This window comes from Cyrtonyx montezumae, unplaced genomic scaffold (genome assembly GCF_038088225.1).
Source record: "Cyrtonyx montezumae isolate F1298 unplaced genomic scaffold, pur_monq_1.0 scaffold_30, whole genome shotgun sequence".
NCBI lineage: Eukaryota > Metazoa > Chordata > Aves > Galliformes > Odontophoridae > Cyrtonyx > Cyrtonyx montezumae.
Genome location: NW_027072035.1, coordinates 8,286,593 through 8,304,103, shown reverse-complemented (window position 1 = coordinate 8,304,103; position 17,511 = coordinate 8,286,593). Strand labels below are relative to the sequence as shown.

At 37.9% G+C, this 17,511-nt stretch overlaps 1 protein-coding gene across 2 annotated transcripts in view; it reads right to left on the bottom strand.

Moving 5' to 3' along the window:
- The window catches only part of MAN2A1 (mannosidase alpha class 2A member 1), a 114,606-nt gene that overhangs the window by 81,750 nt on the left and 15,345 nt on the right, over window positions 1–17,511 (bottom strand). The window contains exons 3-4 of one of the 2 annotated variants that reach the window (XM_065744240.1): window positions 13,300–13,444; window positions 1,416–1,587 (exon numbers count right to left, since the gene is read on the bottom strand). In XM_065744240.1, coding sequence (XP_065600312.1) covers window positions 1,416–1,587; window positions 13,300–13,444 — 317 coding nt within the window. Of the gene's footprint in view, window positions 1–1,415; window positions 1,588–5,154; window positions 5,645–13,299; window positions 13,445–17,511 lie in introns of those variants that run through there. The other variant, XM_065744241.1, reaches the window with a different exon arrangement.

The following is a 17,511-nucleotide window of genomic DNA, read 5'->3' as shown; positions in this document are numbered from 1 at the left end:
TGTACAATAATAATTACAGCTCTACTGAAGTTTTTCTTTTCAAGTCAGGAAATAAGCTATTTCATGCATAGATTACAGAAATAAAACAAAGTACATGTCATGGTTTTAGAGGTCAATTGAGCAAGCTGCCACATTTAAAGCAGAACTGCTGTCTCCCATCCTTCATCTACTCTTCTTTTTACTGTTCTACAGAGCTTAATAAAGCTTCAAAGTTTATTGTATAAAATAATGCTCCAGAATATCTCACTCTTTAAAATGCATTCCTGAAACACAACAAAGTATTATCCAGTTTTCATATTAAGACATCAATGAACAGAATGATCATGCTTCAAGCATCAGGCTGCCCCTATAAATAAATAATTTAGTCTTATTAATTATTGTTCACTAGCATGTAACTGTTAAAATAATGTAATATAGATAATATCAATAATAGTATTGTAATTCATACAGCAAAAGCAGTCACCAGTACAGTTTCCCTAACTGCTGCAGCAGTTTAAACCAGTATCTAATTTCCTTGAAGAAAGCAAGGCAGTTCCTTAACATTGTTTGCTTGTTACTATGCTCCAAAGAATTACTTTAATCTCAAAAAAGAACTCACAAATGCATTCATGCATTAGAAAAATATTTTAAAACATTATTTACATGTCACTTTCAAGATTTCCAGGGTTACCTAAACTTTGCAGTTGTGAGGCTTTCATAACTGTAATTTAACTGCACCCCATGCATCTTGAAGGGGGGGAGTATGAACAGAAGAGCATCACAGAGATTAACTATGGACAGCTGGATTCAGTCTTGAAGCAAAGCACATTAAAACTACACCTGCTCTGCAAAACTCTTAACCAGATCCTTATATTTATGGAGTGTGCTTTCTCACTTCAATGTCTAGGCAAACCCTTTACTTTTGTATTACATTTTGACTTGTGATTTTATAAATATATTAGAGGAGTAAGGGTGTACAGTTGAGATTGTTCCTTGTTAAATTTAAGAAAAATTTGGCCATTTCATTTCATAATAGTGTTGTAACTGAAGGAAAAAAGATATATAAATTGCTACTATGAAAGACTATAGCGTTCAACTGCTACCAATTAAACATGACTTCAAATAAAGTAGTTAAATTTACGATCACAATTCCATTACAATTTGAATGACGTCTTAGAATTTGGACATGGAAACTTTTAGCTAATTTTTCAGCAAGTCAGCAATGAGGCTCTATTTGTCATAGGAGTTTTATTTTTAACTGAAAAACCGGAAACAAAACCAAAAAAAATCACTAGCTGAGTAGCACTCCTGTGTGTATATATATACACACACATACATATGTCCAGCAATTCTACATCACGTGAAATATCAAGTTTACAATTACATATGAAGTATCAAAACAAGCAATATGTAAGAAGTAGAAAAATTGTTCAAACCTTTTAACAGCATCTCTTCTCTGGCTATCTATTCCATCCCACCATTTTGAAAAGTAAGAAATCTCAGACCAAATAAATTTCCTTCGGTTATCTTCTTGGAGTTTCATAACCATGTTATTTAAGATATGCTGTGTCTGATCTCTGAAATAATCATCAAAAGTCTTCAGCCAACCTAAGGTTTAAAAAAAAAGTGCAATTTAAGTTGGTTTCAAAAGTCTTAGAAATCTACCTTCTTCCCACCCCCTGCAAAAAATGAAGTTGAATTTTACATGCTGTAGTTAGTTTGTATTCCCAAGCTCTGAGTTTTTTTGGCTGACTTTATGGGTTTTGGGGTTTTTTTGTTTGTTTTGTTGTTGTTTTTTATACAGTTCAAATGTTTTTATTTCCTTGTATTACAAATATACAGAATATTAGGCATTCTACTTTGATCAGCTGAGTATATACAGATTTTTAACTTGTGGATCTTTTTAAAAAAATAATTTAAGCAGAAATGAAGAAATCAAAGGAAAAACAGATATCTGCAAACTCATATTCCTTGAGTTTTCGTCATGTGTCTGTTAACTGGTATCTTCCCAGCACATGATCTATTCCGTCATGCATACTCCCATAATCCTCCTTGATTTTCTTCTTTATCTAGAAATCTTATATAGCCAAATCACTAGCACCACATTATACATAGAGCTTAACAAGAAAATTAAAAGACATTAATGGTACTGCACAACCTCAGGTGTAAAGAAGTAAAACAGGGGCAAACTGAGCAGCATTAAACCCTGCTGCACACCTCCAACATCGTTTAAGAGATGTTTGTTAAGAACGACTGAAGGTATCAACTCAGTGACACGTATTTAACTGACCATGCACTCAGACCTCATACTGCATAGCTTCCATCAAATTCCTTAACACCTCCCTAGAACCTGATATGAGGAAATACATTCAACTCTTCCATTACAAAGCTCGGAAGTTTTGTCTTCTTTCCAAAATTGTAATTGGAAAAAGGAGACAGATAAATCTGCCAACTTCACACACAAGCAGCATATTCTATTCTTCATACCAGCTCTTATCATGAATGTCAAAAGGGTCCTGGAAGCTGAGCTTCAGTAATATTCAGAAAGTACAGAAGAACACAAGTGACATTACAAACAATCCCTACAGCATCTACATTTTAAGATTTTGTCAAAGTTTTCATGAAATGTGAGGACTTCATCCAGATAAACCTGACCCTAGTGATTTCCCTCTGATTACCAGTTTTCCCTCTGATTTTTGCTTTGTGAAAGCACTGCTATTATAATATAATGCCAGTAATAAGCATGACATTGCTCTAGAATTACTTAATATTGTTTCAAAACAGTTGGAAAAATGCAAAATATATCAGAATAAAAAAGTATCTAAACCCTAGATTGATTATTATAACCTAAATTAATATTCAGATTCTATTCTGCTTTATTTTCATGACAACAGATAGATGGCATTAATCTTAGCCTGAACTATAGAGCTAAAGTAATTTGCTCTGCATAACATTATATTCCTACTTCCATCAAATTGTTAATCATATTTCAAGAACAGAAACTAGAAACAACTGTCAGACTTTTTGGTGAAGTCTGATTTTCAGGTTGCACTCAAGTTTGGAGAGGACAAATTTAAACAAAACTATCCTGGAACAAAATAAAATAAAATAAAATTAAAATTAAAAAATTTTAAAAAGTTCTCACACTAGCACAAATCCCATGCAGAATGATGAAAAGGAATTGTTTTCCACTGAAACAATTTTATGTTCATCATATGCAGAAATATATTATCATCATAAAGTATTGTAGCATGCTTTTATTACTCAACTATGTTGCAGAAATAAAAGTAAGCATACACTGAATTAGTCGTCTTAAACACCATAAGAAATCTCAATAACAAACCAGCATAAAGAATTACAGGGACAAATGACAAAGCAAATGTCATAAAAACACAATATAGGAAAAAAACATTACTTTTAGAGACTTGTTTTCAATACATATTCAGTTTAGCTATAGAGGCAGATTATAATTAGCATCTCAAATCTTCAGTTAGTCTTAGGAAAAAATTAAGAACAAGCTATCAAAAAGTCGTCTGACATGTCTTTACTGCACATCTAGTACCCTGCACATGATACATTCAGTTCTAAATCGATAGCTCTTAAACCAATTACTTGTGGACACTGTCCAACTTTGCATGAAACCATAAACTTTCAAACCTAATTATCAGAAGCTACAGAGAATAACGAATAAATTCACTTGCAATTGCTACTTGTATGCTGAACGCCAAAAACAACTATCACCTTAAATATTATTTCATGTCTGAGTCTCTAACATCAATTGAGGTCATAGTAAAACTCTATTCTTTTGCTTGCACATAAACAAGTGTTTATTCCAAAGTTGAAAGAAAAGGTTTACTAGTGTATTCGCATCACAAAAAACTTAAATACTGCGGAAAGAGTGCAGCAGCTTAAAGCTACAATTGCCAAAACTAAACACAGTTACATCAGCAAAGTCACAACTGTTGATTTAAATTTACAATGTGATCTTTATCAAAATACAATTGTAACTAAGAAAAAAATATTGCCTTAAATTTTCTACACTAGTCTTGACTTTAATGAGCATTAAGGACTACGCCAGTTACTTTCCATTTTGGCAAGTGTATGACATAGCTGCAGAGGGTGTAGTGTCAAGCCTTGGATTCCTCACTCATATTTGTCCCCCTAAGTGAGGAAAGATGAACTTCTTTCACTCAAATTTATCACCATTAATCTAGTTGTTTGGGGTTTTGCTTCCTTTATCTCCACTTTTCTTTATGGTTTTTTTTTTTTCTCCTGATTGATAGAATATAAGAGTCATATCCCAAAGTTAACATAACAGATGTTCAAAGAAATCCTTGTGCATTTCATAGATCATAGAATCGTATCTCTACACTTTCCATCTTCTTTCCATCTCATTTCTTCCCTGAAACTTTAGGGCACACTGGAAGAGATATAGATGAAGTTTCAAAACAAAAACAGAAGTGGACAAACTAGCATAATGCAGAAAGTAACCTAAATAGATAAAAGCACTTTACCTGACAGCAGTAAAAATCAAAGATTAACCTTGAAAACATTAATGCATATCTCGTGAATGGCTAGAATATTATCACTAGATTAATGCACTTTTGAGGGCAGTTTTCACTGCCACCTTACTTTACAGTACATCAAATTAAATCACTTAGTCTAAAATTCACATTTCAGTACTTTTTGTAACCAAAGAAGTTTGAGTCATTTGTGAACTTTACCACAGACTTAAGTAAAACCACTGAATTTCAGTTAGCACTGTATAGCTTTCCAGAAGAAGTATAAACTCAACTCAAGGAACTTTAAAATATACACCTAAATTAGTTTAAAAAACACTTCTTTTTTAATTCACCTAGTTCTGTTTAAAATTCAGTGAATCAGTTCCCACAAGGCAAAAAAAAAAAAAAAAAAACAACTTCAAAAACCTGAAGGGGGGTGCCTTGATTCATACTGTATTCATGCTTTAGGTGACAGGGAAAGCATAAGAACAAAAAACAAGATTGGCAGACATGTAGCCACAAGTTCAGTGCTTTCAAGAACTTTAAAATGGTTTGTGTGTTTAACTAATCATACACAGGAACATTAAGTAAGGCAGTAACACGCATACTGGAAATAAAAAAAATCCAAAACCTTGTAGAACCAGTAATTCTGGAATTCACAAAAAAGAAGTACCTTTCCAATAAACATGAATAGCATGTTGGCCAAGAATGGGAAAGAAAACTTGTTCAAGTACGATGTCTCTGAGGCATTACCAAAAGCAAAATCTGTCATGAAATACGAAGTACTTAAAGTACACAGAGTGAATAATGTGTTTGGCTTACACAATGAAAACCCTATTTCTGATTTGGACATAACAAACCTGCTGTCCTCATGCTTAAAATGGAAAAAAAATTATACTGATCATTAATCAAAAGCATGCTCTTTGCAACAGTACTGTCAATTTTCAAAGGAACTGTCCTGACATAAAAATGAAGAAAGAGAAATAAAACCTCTTACCTAAAAGTTACCTACCACCTCACATCCAACCACAGAAATATTGAGAAATAAGCCAGTAATAAAAACCTGAGATTCCAGTCATTCAGAAATCCCAAAACAAAACAAATAAGCACCCAGCTCTGCAGCTGCCCTGTTTTTATTTCTAGACTTCATCTTCCTCTACAGAAAAAAATTAAGTCTTCACCACTCAGTTTATACTGTATTATCTTTTCATACTCCTCACAGACAGCTCACTGTTTAACGCTGTGGCTGTTAAATAGTCTAAATGAACAGTAATGATTGTACTTTAATCTTCCTATTGAAAACTACATGAACACATCCATCAGTGAACTTTCACATTCATGGTCCATAATCTGAAACTCTGAAAGACAAACTCAGATTTTATTTAACTGATATTATTTAATCTCTGCTTCATCAAAATATCACCCTGTTCTTATGTTTTAATGGCTAAGAACAACAATCTTATTAGCCTCCAACTATGTCAGGAGAACTAATTAATCAGAAAACCGCATTGGGATCTGGTCAATAGAAAACAAACTTGAAACTATATGATGTACTAAAACGTTATGCTTGAATTTTCTTTTATCTTCATGCTTTAATTCATTTCTTTAATAATGAAAAGGAGTTACTGAAGTGCTAGTAAAATAATGTTTAAAAACAGAAGTTTTGAAAATCAGTATTCAGGCACGACATACATGCACATACATTTTTCATCTAGGCAGAAATTTGAAGGAAAAAGAAATGTTTTAATCTCTTTAAACTCTACTTAAGAGCTGCCTGTATTATGTCTGAAACAATCACACCCAGCAACAACTACTCAAGCTATATGTAGACATATGTATTACAAATTTCTCAAGTCTCAATTCTGTAAGAGTTATCTGAAGACATCATCAAGATCATCATCAATACAGCAACAGATGCTACTGGGGTTGGCCAGTTATCTTTGAAGTCTTTTGACTTCATGTTAGTGAGGTGCTCTAGTCTTCACTGATTGCCAGTAGCTGAAACATACACCAGTAATTCATTGAAAGCACAAGAGGCACTCATTCTCAGACTTCCCAATAATCAATGAATATATTCTTATTGAAGAATCAGAGATCCAAGTTTGCAGGTCCTTGTTGTGTTCTCATAGAAGAAGACAAGCCAGATTTATCAGAATCTAGTAATACCAAGTTTTTCAGAGCATCATGTGTCACCCTTAAAAAGAGAGCTCAGAACTGAAAACTACCTTTTCTTTCTTCACAGATTCTGTTTCAAGACAGTTTCTTTGCCTTTCAGCTACAGATTTCAGAAGTGTACCTGGTTATGTGGAAAGCTGAAGTGAAAGTACTCTCAGATATGAAAATACGATACGGAATGAGAATTTTAGCCTTCTAGAGCTATTAAGATACATCTTAACCAACAAATCCTTCTTATTGGTAAATATTTTGCATGTATATTTTTACAATATAGGTTCGTTGCACCTGACCAGCTTTTCCACCAGAAAGAATTTCCTTTGCACCATGCCTTTTAATTTTCTATGGGAAAGGAATAATGTAACCATTATCTATACAATAACTTTTATATTTCTGTTGTAGATAAATTTTCTCTATTTCAAGTGCTTCTTAATAAGCATTTTCATACTGCAGACAACTCCACTGAAGTGTTGTTATCAAAAGTCTGGAGATTTTGTGTGGTAACACTCTACTTAAAACAAACAATAATCAGTGTCACACAATCATATCTGTAGTGGTAGAAGAGATGACACACCAGCACTGTATCTCAGTCTAATCAGTTAAGAATTCTGAATGGGATTGAAAACACTTAAAAGTGTATGCACAAAGAAATGATGATTTCTTGCTTTCAAAAATACAGATTTTATATTAAAGAAATGTATCACTTAGTTTAATATTAAACATACTAGCCAAATCAAGAAACCAGTAAGGTCAAAGTTATCTCTGATGCCAGCTAAGTGAGTGAACAAGCCCTCAGCAATAAATTAAGTGGAAAAAAAGGAATGACAACAGAAAAAAAAGAGATAGGTCTCATAGCTTCACAGAATTACTTAAATGTTATTATATAAGAGGCAACGATACACAGGATTTCTTTCACAGAGCTGGAAGAACAAGTACCTTACTATAGGTTTAATGACTGACTCTGTCCAAGATAAACAACTGACTGCTGGTAAAAATCCACCTCAGAAGCAAAATTCACTGCAGCCCACGCCCCTGCCTTTGGAAGTGGGCCAGAGCACTGCTGGAGAAGGCAGGGTAGAATCAGATAAAATTTTATTAAGCTGAACTTTCAAGCACACCGAAAGACATCACCACTCAGATGTACAATTGAAGACCTGACAGACACACGGCAAACATACTTTCTGGCTGAGTAGAGAATTCATACTGGGAAAGTATAGAAAGTTCCATAAGTGACAACACAGGCAGTTGATTAAGAAAAGGGGTAGGCAGGACTAACTCTGGTAAAGCCTGTCTTGGAAGTTCAATAATACTGTCAACTCAAAAATGTTTTTGCTTTTTATTTGTTTGATTTCTTTCTCCATAGAAAACAAACAACCCAAATACTACAGAGACAAATATCATACCCGTTATTCTCTGATATTCCAAAATATTACAAAATCTCAAGTGGCATGTCAAGGGATTCCCCATAGCGTGTTCAGTAACTTGCCATCCTAATTTGGAAGCTAGCAAGAATGTGTCCTCCTTCTCTTCCGCTATTTTCAAGATCCTCCCTCAAAACAGCAATTCAGAGTTAATTAATCTGCTAGCTTAAAAAGGTACCTATCAAAGTATCTGGAGGCTCTGAGGGAGACTACTCTCAGAATCTGTTTCTTAAGGTGCAAGACTAAAGTAGGTTTTGCTGTAGTCAGCTGGGCCAAAAACAGTCTGAAATCAGCTGGGCTAACAGTAGCCTGAAGTTGGGTGGCATAAGCCCTGGTTGGCATACAGAGAGAGAAAAGGACATCTGTATTGAAAAGTAGTAATATCTACTAGAATAACCTTGATGTGGATGACTAACTTCAATACTTAATTCCATAGAACGTAAGCACTCGCTGAGCCATTTTTGGTAAGAAGTAGTTCTACAGAACGAACCAAGTATGGTTAATGCACTGTTGTGGTTTAATCCAGCAAGTGGCTAAGCACCACACAGTCGTCCACTCACTCCCTACCCCTTTCCAGTGAGATGCAGGACAGAATTGGAAAGAAAACCAAAAGAAAAAAAAAGGGTTGCAATAAAATTATTTACTAACAGAGAACAGAAAGAAGATAATTGACTATATATTTATATTTATATGAACATACTTAACAAATGATGCACAAGCAATTACTCACCATCCCCCAGACAATGCCCAGCTAGCCTTCCAAGCAGTGGAAGTGTACGAGACACATTACCACCCCCTGCAAAACTTCTGCTTATGTCATATGGTATGGAATATCCCTTTGGCCAATTTAAGCCATCTGTCCTAAATATGTTCCCTCGCAGCTTTTTGGGCCCTTTGCTGCAAATAGCCTTGGCTCCATACAACACTGCTCAGCTGCATTTACAAACCTACAATCATCAATGTGTTACCAACATTTTTTTTCCTCATAGAACCAGAAGCGTATCAGACAACACTGAAGAAAATAATTCCACCTCAGCTGAAACGAAAACAGGCACCCAGTATCAATGGTTATCAGGCACCAAGAAGTTGTTGGCTGTGAAAACCTATTGTAGTTGCTTACCTAACTAGAGGAGGCCAAGATTCTCCAAGGCCATCAGCTCCAGTGCAGGTACATTTGTACACTGGATCATAAGATGACAAACTGCAGAGATGCTAGGGCAAGGACTGAGCCACCCTCAGCTGTGAGGAGCACCTAACCCTCCCAAGAAAAAGCAGCCATGAAGGGTGGGGCCAAGAGCAGCAGCATAGCACCTCCACACATATAAAGGCAGCCCTAACAACCAGGAAAACAGTGACATCATGCTGCAAGCATGGTGCAAAAGTAGGGTGTGGTGTGGCCATTTGCTCAACACTTTGCTCAGGCAAGCCACCAGACAGCCTGCTATCTCTCTTCTGAGGTCAGAAGGGTCCAACACTCTGCTGAAGCAAACACTGTGACCATCTGACACAACAGTGAGGGTGAAGAGGAAACCCAGAAAGAAGGCCACAACACTTGGCAGATACATGCATCCAGACAGACCTTCTGTGGAGTAGATCTGCCCCAATCCTTCATTTTAAAGAACTCCAGAAGGCTGAAGTCCTCCAAGAGCCTGAGGAGGATGTCATTGGTGCAAGAGTGCCTCATCTGACAGGCTTTTTGAGCAGGCAAGGGATGTGAAAACAAGGAAGGACTCTTTAGACAGATTGGACATATGAGACAAGGCAAAGGAGAGTGTACCCTCTCTGATAAATGAGAAGGGAGAGCTGGCTTCAAAGAATCACAGAATAATAGGGGTTGGAAGCAACCTCTAGAGATCATCAAGTCCAACCATCCTTCCAAAGCAGCTCCCTAGCCCAGGTCGCACAGGTAGGCATCCAAGCAGGTCTTGAACATCTCCAGAGAAGGAGATTACACAGCCTCTCTGTGCAGCCTGTGCCAGTGCTCCGTCACTGCACTGTGAAGAAGTTCTTATGCATGTTTGTGCAGAACTTCCTATGCTTCAGTTTGTGACCATTTCCCCCCATCCTATCACCATGCAGTGCTGATAAAGAGTCCGGCCTCATCTCTTTGCCTCCTGCACCTTAGATATTTATAGAGGGGATCTGATCCGTGTCTGAGTCTTCTTTCTTCAAAGTTGAAAAGACACAGGTCTCTCACAGCCTTTCCTCATGAAAGAGACATTCCACGCCCTTAATCATCTTTGCAGCCCTCTGCTGGACTCTTTTCAGGAGATCTTTGTCTTTTTTGTGCGGGGGAGACCAGAACAGGACACAGTACACCAGATGAGGCCTCACCAGTGCAGAGTAGAGGAAGAGAATTACCTCCCTGGTCCTGCTGACCATGCTCTTAATATGCCCCAGCATACCAGTGGCCTTCTTGGCCACCAGGGCACACTGGCTCATGGCCAACCCACTAGAAGAGGTACTCAAGAAGTTCTTTACCTCAGTCTTCACTAGCAGTCTGGCTTCTCATACTTCTCACATTATTGAAATCGCTAGGCAGAGGCCAAGGGAGCAAAATTTCTCACTGTAAAAGCAGAGGACTTCAAAGTCCACCTCACAAGGCTAGATGTGGACAAGTCTATGGCATCAAATGACATGAATCCCAGGGTCCTGAGGGAGCTGGCTGATGGCTCTCAAGCCATTCTCCATCATATTTGAAAAGCCACAGCTGTCAGGTGAATTGGTGATTGGGAAAAAGGAAACATCACTCATTTTTAAGAAAGGGAGAAAGGAAGACCTGGGATAAATTAAGACAATGATCCTCAGTCTGTACCTGGAAAGATCATGAAGCAGATCCTCCTGGACGCTATATTAAGTCACACATGAGACATGGAGCTCACCCAAGACAGTCGAGCATTGCTTCATTAAAGGGCAGCTCACACCTGACCAAACTGGTGGCCTTTTATGATGGAGTGACAGCACTGGCGTGCAAAGAAAATGCAAAATATGTTATCTGCCTGGACTTCCACTAGGCCTTTGACATGTCCTTACCCTAAGTTAGATAAAAATTCAAAGACTGGACTATTGATTTGGATAGTTTCAGTCCTCCAGAGGGTTGTGATCAATGACTGTTATGTCCAGGTGGAAGCCAGTAATGACTGGTGTTCCCCAAGGGCTGGTATTCAAACAGGTAACTCCTTAATATCTTTAGCAATAACGACATACACAATGGGATTAAGCGCACACTCAGCAAGACTTGCAGATGACACCAAGCCAAGTAGTGCAGTTGTTGTAATAGAAGTAAGGGAAGCCATCCAAAGGTACCTGGACAAGCCTGAGCAGTAGGCTCTTAAGGACCTCATGAGGTTCAGCAAGGCCAAGTGCAAGGAGCTGCATTTGAGTTGTGGCAATACTAGATGTGTGCACAACCTGCATTCATTTTCTTTCCACAGCAGTAGAACTGGAACTGTTTTTTTCCAACCCGAGCTTTTCTATAATTCTATTATCTGAAGATATAAAGATTAAGGAAAAGGATAAAGGTCAGAAAGCTGAAGGTTTGGTCCAAAGAGACCTTCCAGAACAGCAAAATATATTGTTCAGTTCTGTATGAAGCACTGATTAGACAGGCTAGGTAGTATGAATGAAATCATACTAATCTGATCCTACAGAGAAAACGGTTACAGATGGAATGTCCAGAGAACAGGTTAAAACAATGAAAAGACAACAATTACTAAAACCCATAGAGAAAGAACCAAGGGTTGTGTACAACAAAAATATACAGAAAGAAAAACCCTGACCCTATATAAAACTGTTCTGTTATGGAATCCACATGGAGGGTAAAAAGAGTAGTGTACTTCAAAGTAGAGAAAGGACAGAATCTACCATTCTGATACATCTTGTTAGGCAGATATAAAAAAGCACATTTAGATGCTTTCATGTTCTCATGCTATCTCCTGATCAGGTTTGGTACAAGTGGGCTGAAAGTTAATTCACAGCAACAAGAAGTCTCCTCTAATGACCTATGGAAAAGAGGCAAGGAAAACACTGATTCAAAATGCAGGCTCTTAGCCTTCACTGTCATATACTGCACTTGAAGAGAAATCAGTATCAGAACACTGAGCTTTTATCAAACCTCATGATGTGAATGGACACCTGAGAAGTTTTAAGCAAAGCTTTTTTAAGCTTTTAACTGTAACCCCCCAAGGTTCATGCTCCCATAAAGACACCACAGCCTTAACTGTGCAGCGATTTTTTTTCAATCTAGATAAAATCATCTGAGGACAGAGGTGACACTCAGCAACTGGCCTCTAATGGGATCCCAATCTACTCCCTCCAGTTAGAATCATCTTACTAACTTCATTAGAAAGAAGGGAGAGAGGTAAACTCCATAACCCATTTTATAAAGAACTGAGAGGTTTAGAAAGCACTGCACATTCCTTTAGCATGTTGTCTAATGAACGTGAAAACTGCACATTGTAGCTTCTGTCAGGAAAGTTTTCAGGAGCACAAGCAGAGAGGAAACAAACTGACACAGGTTTAAAGACAGCTCAACAAAAACGCAGATGAAAGCCTTTATTGTGATCTCCCTTCAGTAGTTTTACTGCACGCTATTTTAGCTGTTATAAGTGGATAACACAGTCATTCCAGATTTAGCATTCATTTTCTTTTATTCCTGAGCATCTAGTGTTTTCAAAGACAATTATGTTCAAACTACCTATCTGAATTTAAACTGAATTCTGACTGAAGTAAGACTTGTAATTTACCATTAAACCTCTCCTAGGCTAGGGGACAGAGACAGCAGAGCAATAGGGGAATTTTTAATGGCAAGTCTTGGGTTTTTGACTGTGTAACGTTTTTTTAGAAAGCACACTCCTTTAGCAGAGGTTGATTATCTAATATCCAAGTTACACTAAGAATTCAAAATAAGCACAGATTATATTTGACACACCAATGAATAAACTGTGTTTATCAGCAACATAAATACAGAAAATCCCCATTACCTTCTAATAACAGTACTCAAGTTCTAACTCCAGTTAATGTATGCATATACAACTCCTACCATAACAAGTTGTCCCTTGAAGTCAACAGCACTAAAATTATATTTCTGTTCAACTTTTTTGCTAGACTTCGATGTAATTAATTATGTAGCATGTTTGAAAAACACTCAAGATTGTAACAGAACTATGTGTCTTACTTAATTCAAAAACCTCTACATACCCAAATAGAAAGGGTTAACGTATTACCTGGGTCATTATGTGAGTGAGGCACAACAAAAACTTGAAGTGGTTCATTGTCCCATTCATTTTCATTGTAGGTAATATCAAATCCTTGTTTCCAAACGCCACCATCTGGATTATCAAAAGGAAGAACGTCATAGACATCCAACATCTAAAAAGGGATAAATATAAAACAGAAATTCATCAAAAAAAATTATAAGACGAAGCCCCTAACTAAAAAGCTAACTAGCCGTAAGTCTTCCTCAGCTTGAAAACAATTTACAATGGAAGATTATCTGTAACAGGTTTCATTCCATGAAGTTCTTACCAGAGCTGTACACTTAGGTGATAATTAAAGCCAAAAGAAATACATTCAGAAGGTAAGAATTTTAACAATTTCAGTTAATTCCATAACAAATAAGGCAAACTACAAATTTGTTAATTTGAACTGCACAATATTAGGCTCAAAACATAAATAGAACAGAACAAGTTGACATCTTATACCGCCTCAAACAGAACAAGACAGCTAATTTAACTTGTTGCTACAGCAATGATAGCTAAAATTCTAAGAGCATAAAAACGTGAGGGTTTTCCACTGTTGTTTTCCCCAGCACACAAGTTTCATGATGTTCAGAATCCTGTGAGAAGAAAGATGAGAAGAGTACTAGGATGGAAAATATAAATTACATTTTCCTATTTAAGAAAGAATATAAATTTCAGAACAAAATTGTGTAAAGTAAGATATAGACCTGTTGAAGCGCATGCAGAGAAGGGCCACAAAAATGATCCACGGAACGGAACATCTCCCCCATGAAGACAGGCTGAGATAGCTGGGGCTGCTCAGCCTGGAGAAGAGAAGGCTTCAGGGAGACCTGATAGCAAACTCCTCAAGAGTCCAGCAGAAGGCTACAAAGATGATAAAGGGCATGGAACACCCCTCTCATGAGAAAGACTGAGAGACCTGTTCAGCCTTGAAGAAAGAAGACTCTGAGGGGATCTGATCCATGTCTATACATATAAGGTGCAAGGAAATGGTCACAAACTGAAGCACAGGAAGTTCTGCACAAATGTGCATAAGAACTATTTCACAGAAGAAGCTGACAGATCACTGGCACAGGCTGCACAGAGAGGTGGAGTCTCCTTCTCTGGAGACATTCAAGACCCGCCTGGATGCCTACCTGTGCAACCTGGGCTAGGGAGCTGCTTTGGAAGGATGGCTGGACTCAATCTCTGGAGGTTCCTTCCAACCCCTACAATTCCGTGATTCTGTGATCATTAAAATTGCAATTTTTTAGCACATTTTCTGTGCAACCCTTGGTGCTCGAAGGTGTGCAAAAATGTTCATGCAAAGAACTTCCTGCCTTGGAGACAGGACACGTTCATATCTGGCCCCAATGCACAGATGAAGTGAGTTTATTAACACAGAAGACAAACAGAACTTTCCTCCAAGCAGAGCAATTCTCTTTAAGGGTACAAATGACGGACTGAGAGGAAGAGCATCTCAGTTGGCAGGAAGAAGGATGGAGAGCAAGTGGAAGATGAGAGGACATCAGTGAAGCAGAAACTGACTTTACTATTTAGGGATAAAAGAAAATGGAATTATTTATGAATACTTAGTGCAAGACAGTTTCCTCAGTTAGCTGAGGACATCGTCTTTATGTCAGAGACAAGCTCTGGAAGTGTGGGATCCAATAAAAGCTACAAATACATGCAATAGAATCAGACATTTTTAATGCCAGAGAAAAATAATATAGGCAAAAAATAGTATTCTGACAAGAGTAAGGTAAAGACACTGAGGTAAAGTTCCAACACAGCCAAGCAATTTGTTTTGTTAATGACTACACTGCTGCTGGAAAGGAAGGGCTCACTTGGAGTTTGTGGCAAAGAGCCTCTGGGGAGACCAGAGGCTGACCCCTTGGATTCTTTCCAACTCCCAATACATCACATGATGTCATGATGCGGAATATCAACAACACAACAAAAACCACAAAACCATGACAGTTACCACCTCAGAAGACAGCGATCTACATGAAGTCATGTCAAGTCTTACGATGGAAGCTGTTATTTCCTACACTACACAGTGTTTGATTGCCAATGTAATCATGCATCTTAATCACAGATCATAATGCTGCACTTTCAGCAGCTACAAGGTAGGTACAGGTTGTTCTAAGATGCACCACAATAAAAGAATTTCCACTTTCTGAAAGCTTCAGATATTGCAGGTTTGTACTGTAAGTACGTATAAACTGATAAAAAAAATCTTCATTCCATGGGACATTTTTACATGACCACACTGTAAAACAATAAAGCAATAACTGTAAGGAAGTCAAAACCAGAACCTGTGGATGGCACGCACCCAGTTAAAATATAATTTAAATACATAAAGCACAAACTGTTTTCAGGACTAAGACTGGGCATGCAAATAAACACAAGTTGGAATAAAAACCACCATAAACCTAGAACTAGCAGTGTCTCAACTGGGCCTTGACTAATATCTAAGTTGCACAAGATGATGCCACATCACAGCTCTGACAGAATTGCTTCCACCTTCAAACAACATTCCTAAACAGAAAATACACACACATAACATAATACAGAATACAAAGTATAGCAGGCACATGTATTTAATTTTGTCAGTTCAAGGAGAACAAGTAAGGGTTATATGGATATTAGGCTAAAAACATTTCCTTGCTTTCCTAGGATTTGATTTTCAAGAACTACGATTCTTCTTTGAAATGCAATCTTTGCAGAAAATGAAGCGCATACTCCGCAAATTTGCCAGTTACCAGAAACAGACCTTAAGACTAAAGAATTCTTCTGATGTATCAAGCATAAAAACATTTATTTAAAAAGCAACAATTCATGGAGTCACACACATTTCAATTAGCCTTTCTCCTGTGTGATGCCTGAATTCCTTGGAAAGGTTTCTACATTCTGCAAGATACCAATTTTTACAGTCTATGATATACTCAATATATAATATAACAATACATATTATACATATTAAATGAAAAGGTATCTGAGACCATGTTCACACAGTTCTAGATCAGGGAACTGCAACTCAGGAAACAGATCTTGAAGTCCTCTGAAATAACTGTCTCAATGACCTGGTGTGATATCTAGAGAGACCTGCTTCCTGACAGAGCTCCAGATGCAGGCTGTTACAGAGCTACAAGCTTGCTCAGCCCCCTGACTACTACTCCTCATTGCTTTACCATGGGTATCAATGATACTGCAAAGAGCAACCTGTACAATATCAGAAGTGACTACAGAGCTCTAGAGGCAGTAGTGAAGGACATGGGAGTCCAGGTGGCATCCTTCTGAATCGCAATATTGACGAGAAAAGATATGACAGCAGAAATCAGTAACTGGGTGAACAAGTGGTGATGGCAACACAAGTTGGGATTTTGTGACAATGACACCCTATCTGCAGATCAGTTTCTGCTTGGAAGGGATGGGATGCTTCTTACTGGGCAGGACAAAGCGATCTTTGCCTGCACGGTGGCTCCCTTGGCAGGGAGAGCTTTCTGCTAGGAATGATGGGTAAGACAGAGAGCTGTCAGCAGACCTGTGAGGGAGGGAATAATTGACAAGATTGAAAAGCAAAGGGCTTAGAGTGAAACAAATCAAGATGGCTCCAAAAACTACAGTGCTGAAATTAAGGGATACAAGCCCTTGAGGGAAGTGAAAGATTGAGGGAGCTGTGCTTCTTCAGCCTGGAAAAGAGATGGTTCTGGTGGGACTTCGCTGTGTCCTTCCAGTACTTGAGAGGAGCTTACAACCGGAGGCAGACCAGATTTTTACATGGCCTGACCGTGATAGGACAAGGGGCAATGGTTTTAACCTGCAAACACAGAAATTTGGGTTAGACATTACATACAAATTCTTAAGTTACAGAGCAGTAAGGCACTGAAACACAGAGAAGTTGTGGACATCCCATCCCTGGAGGCATTCAAGACCAGGTTGGATGGGGCCCTCGGCAACCTGATCTAATAGGTGGCAACCTCACCCATGGCAGCAGATATTCTTTAAGGTCCCTTCCAACCTAAGCTATTTGTTGATGAGGAATCTATGAGGGTGCCAAGGGTCCTGTGCAAAAGAAGAATGAGCTGCAAGACAAACTCAAACACGGCAGAAACAAGGACAGGTAAGCTGGGTGGAATACACGGATGCTGTTAAACATGTAATGATGAGGTAAGAAAAGCCAATGCCCAGCCAATCCAGCCAGTGATAAAGACA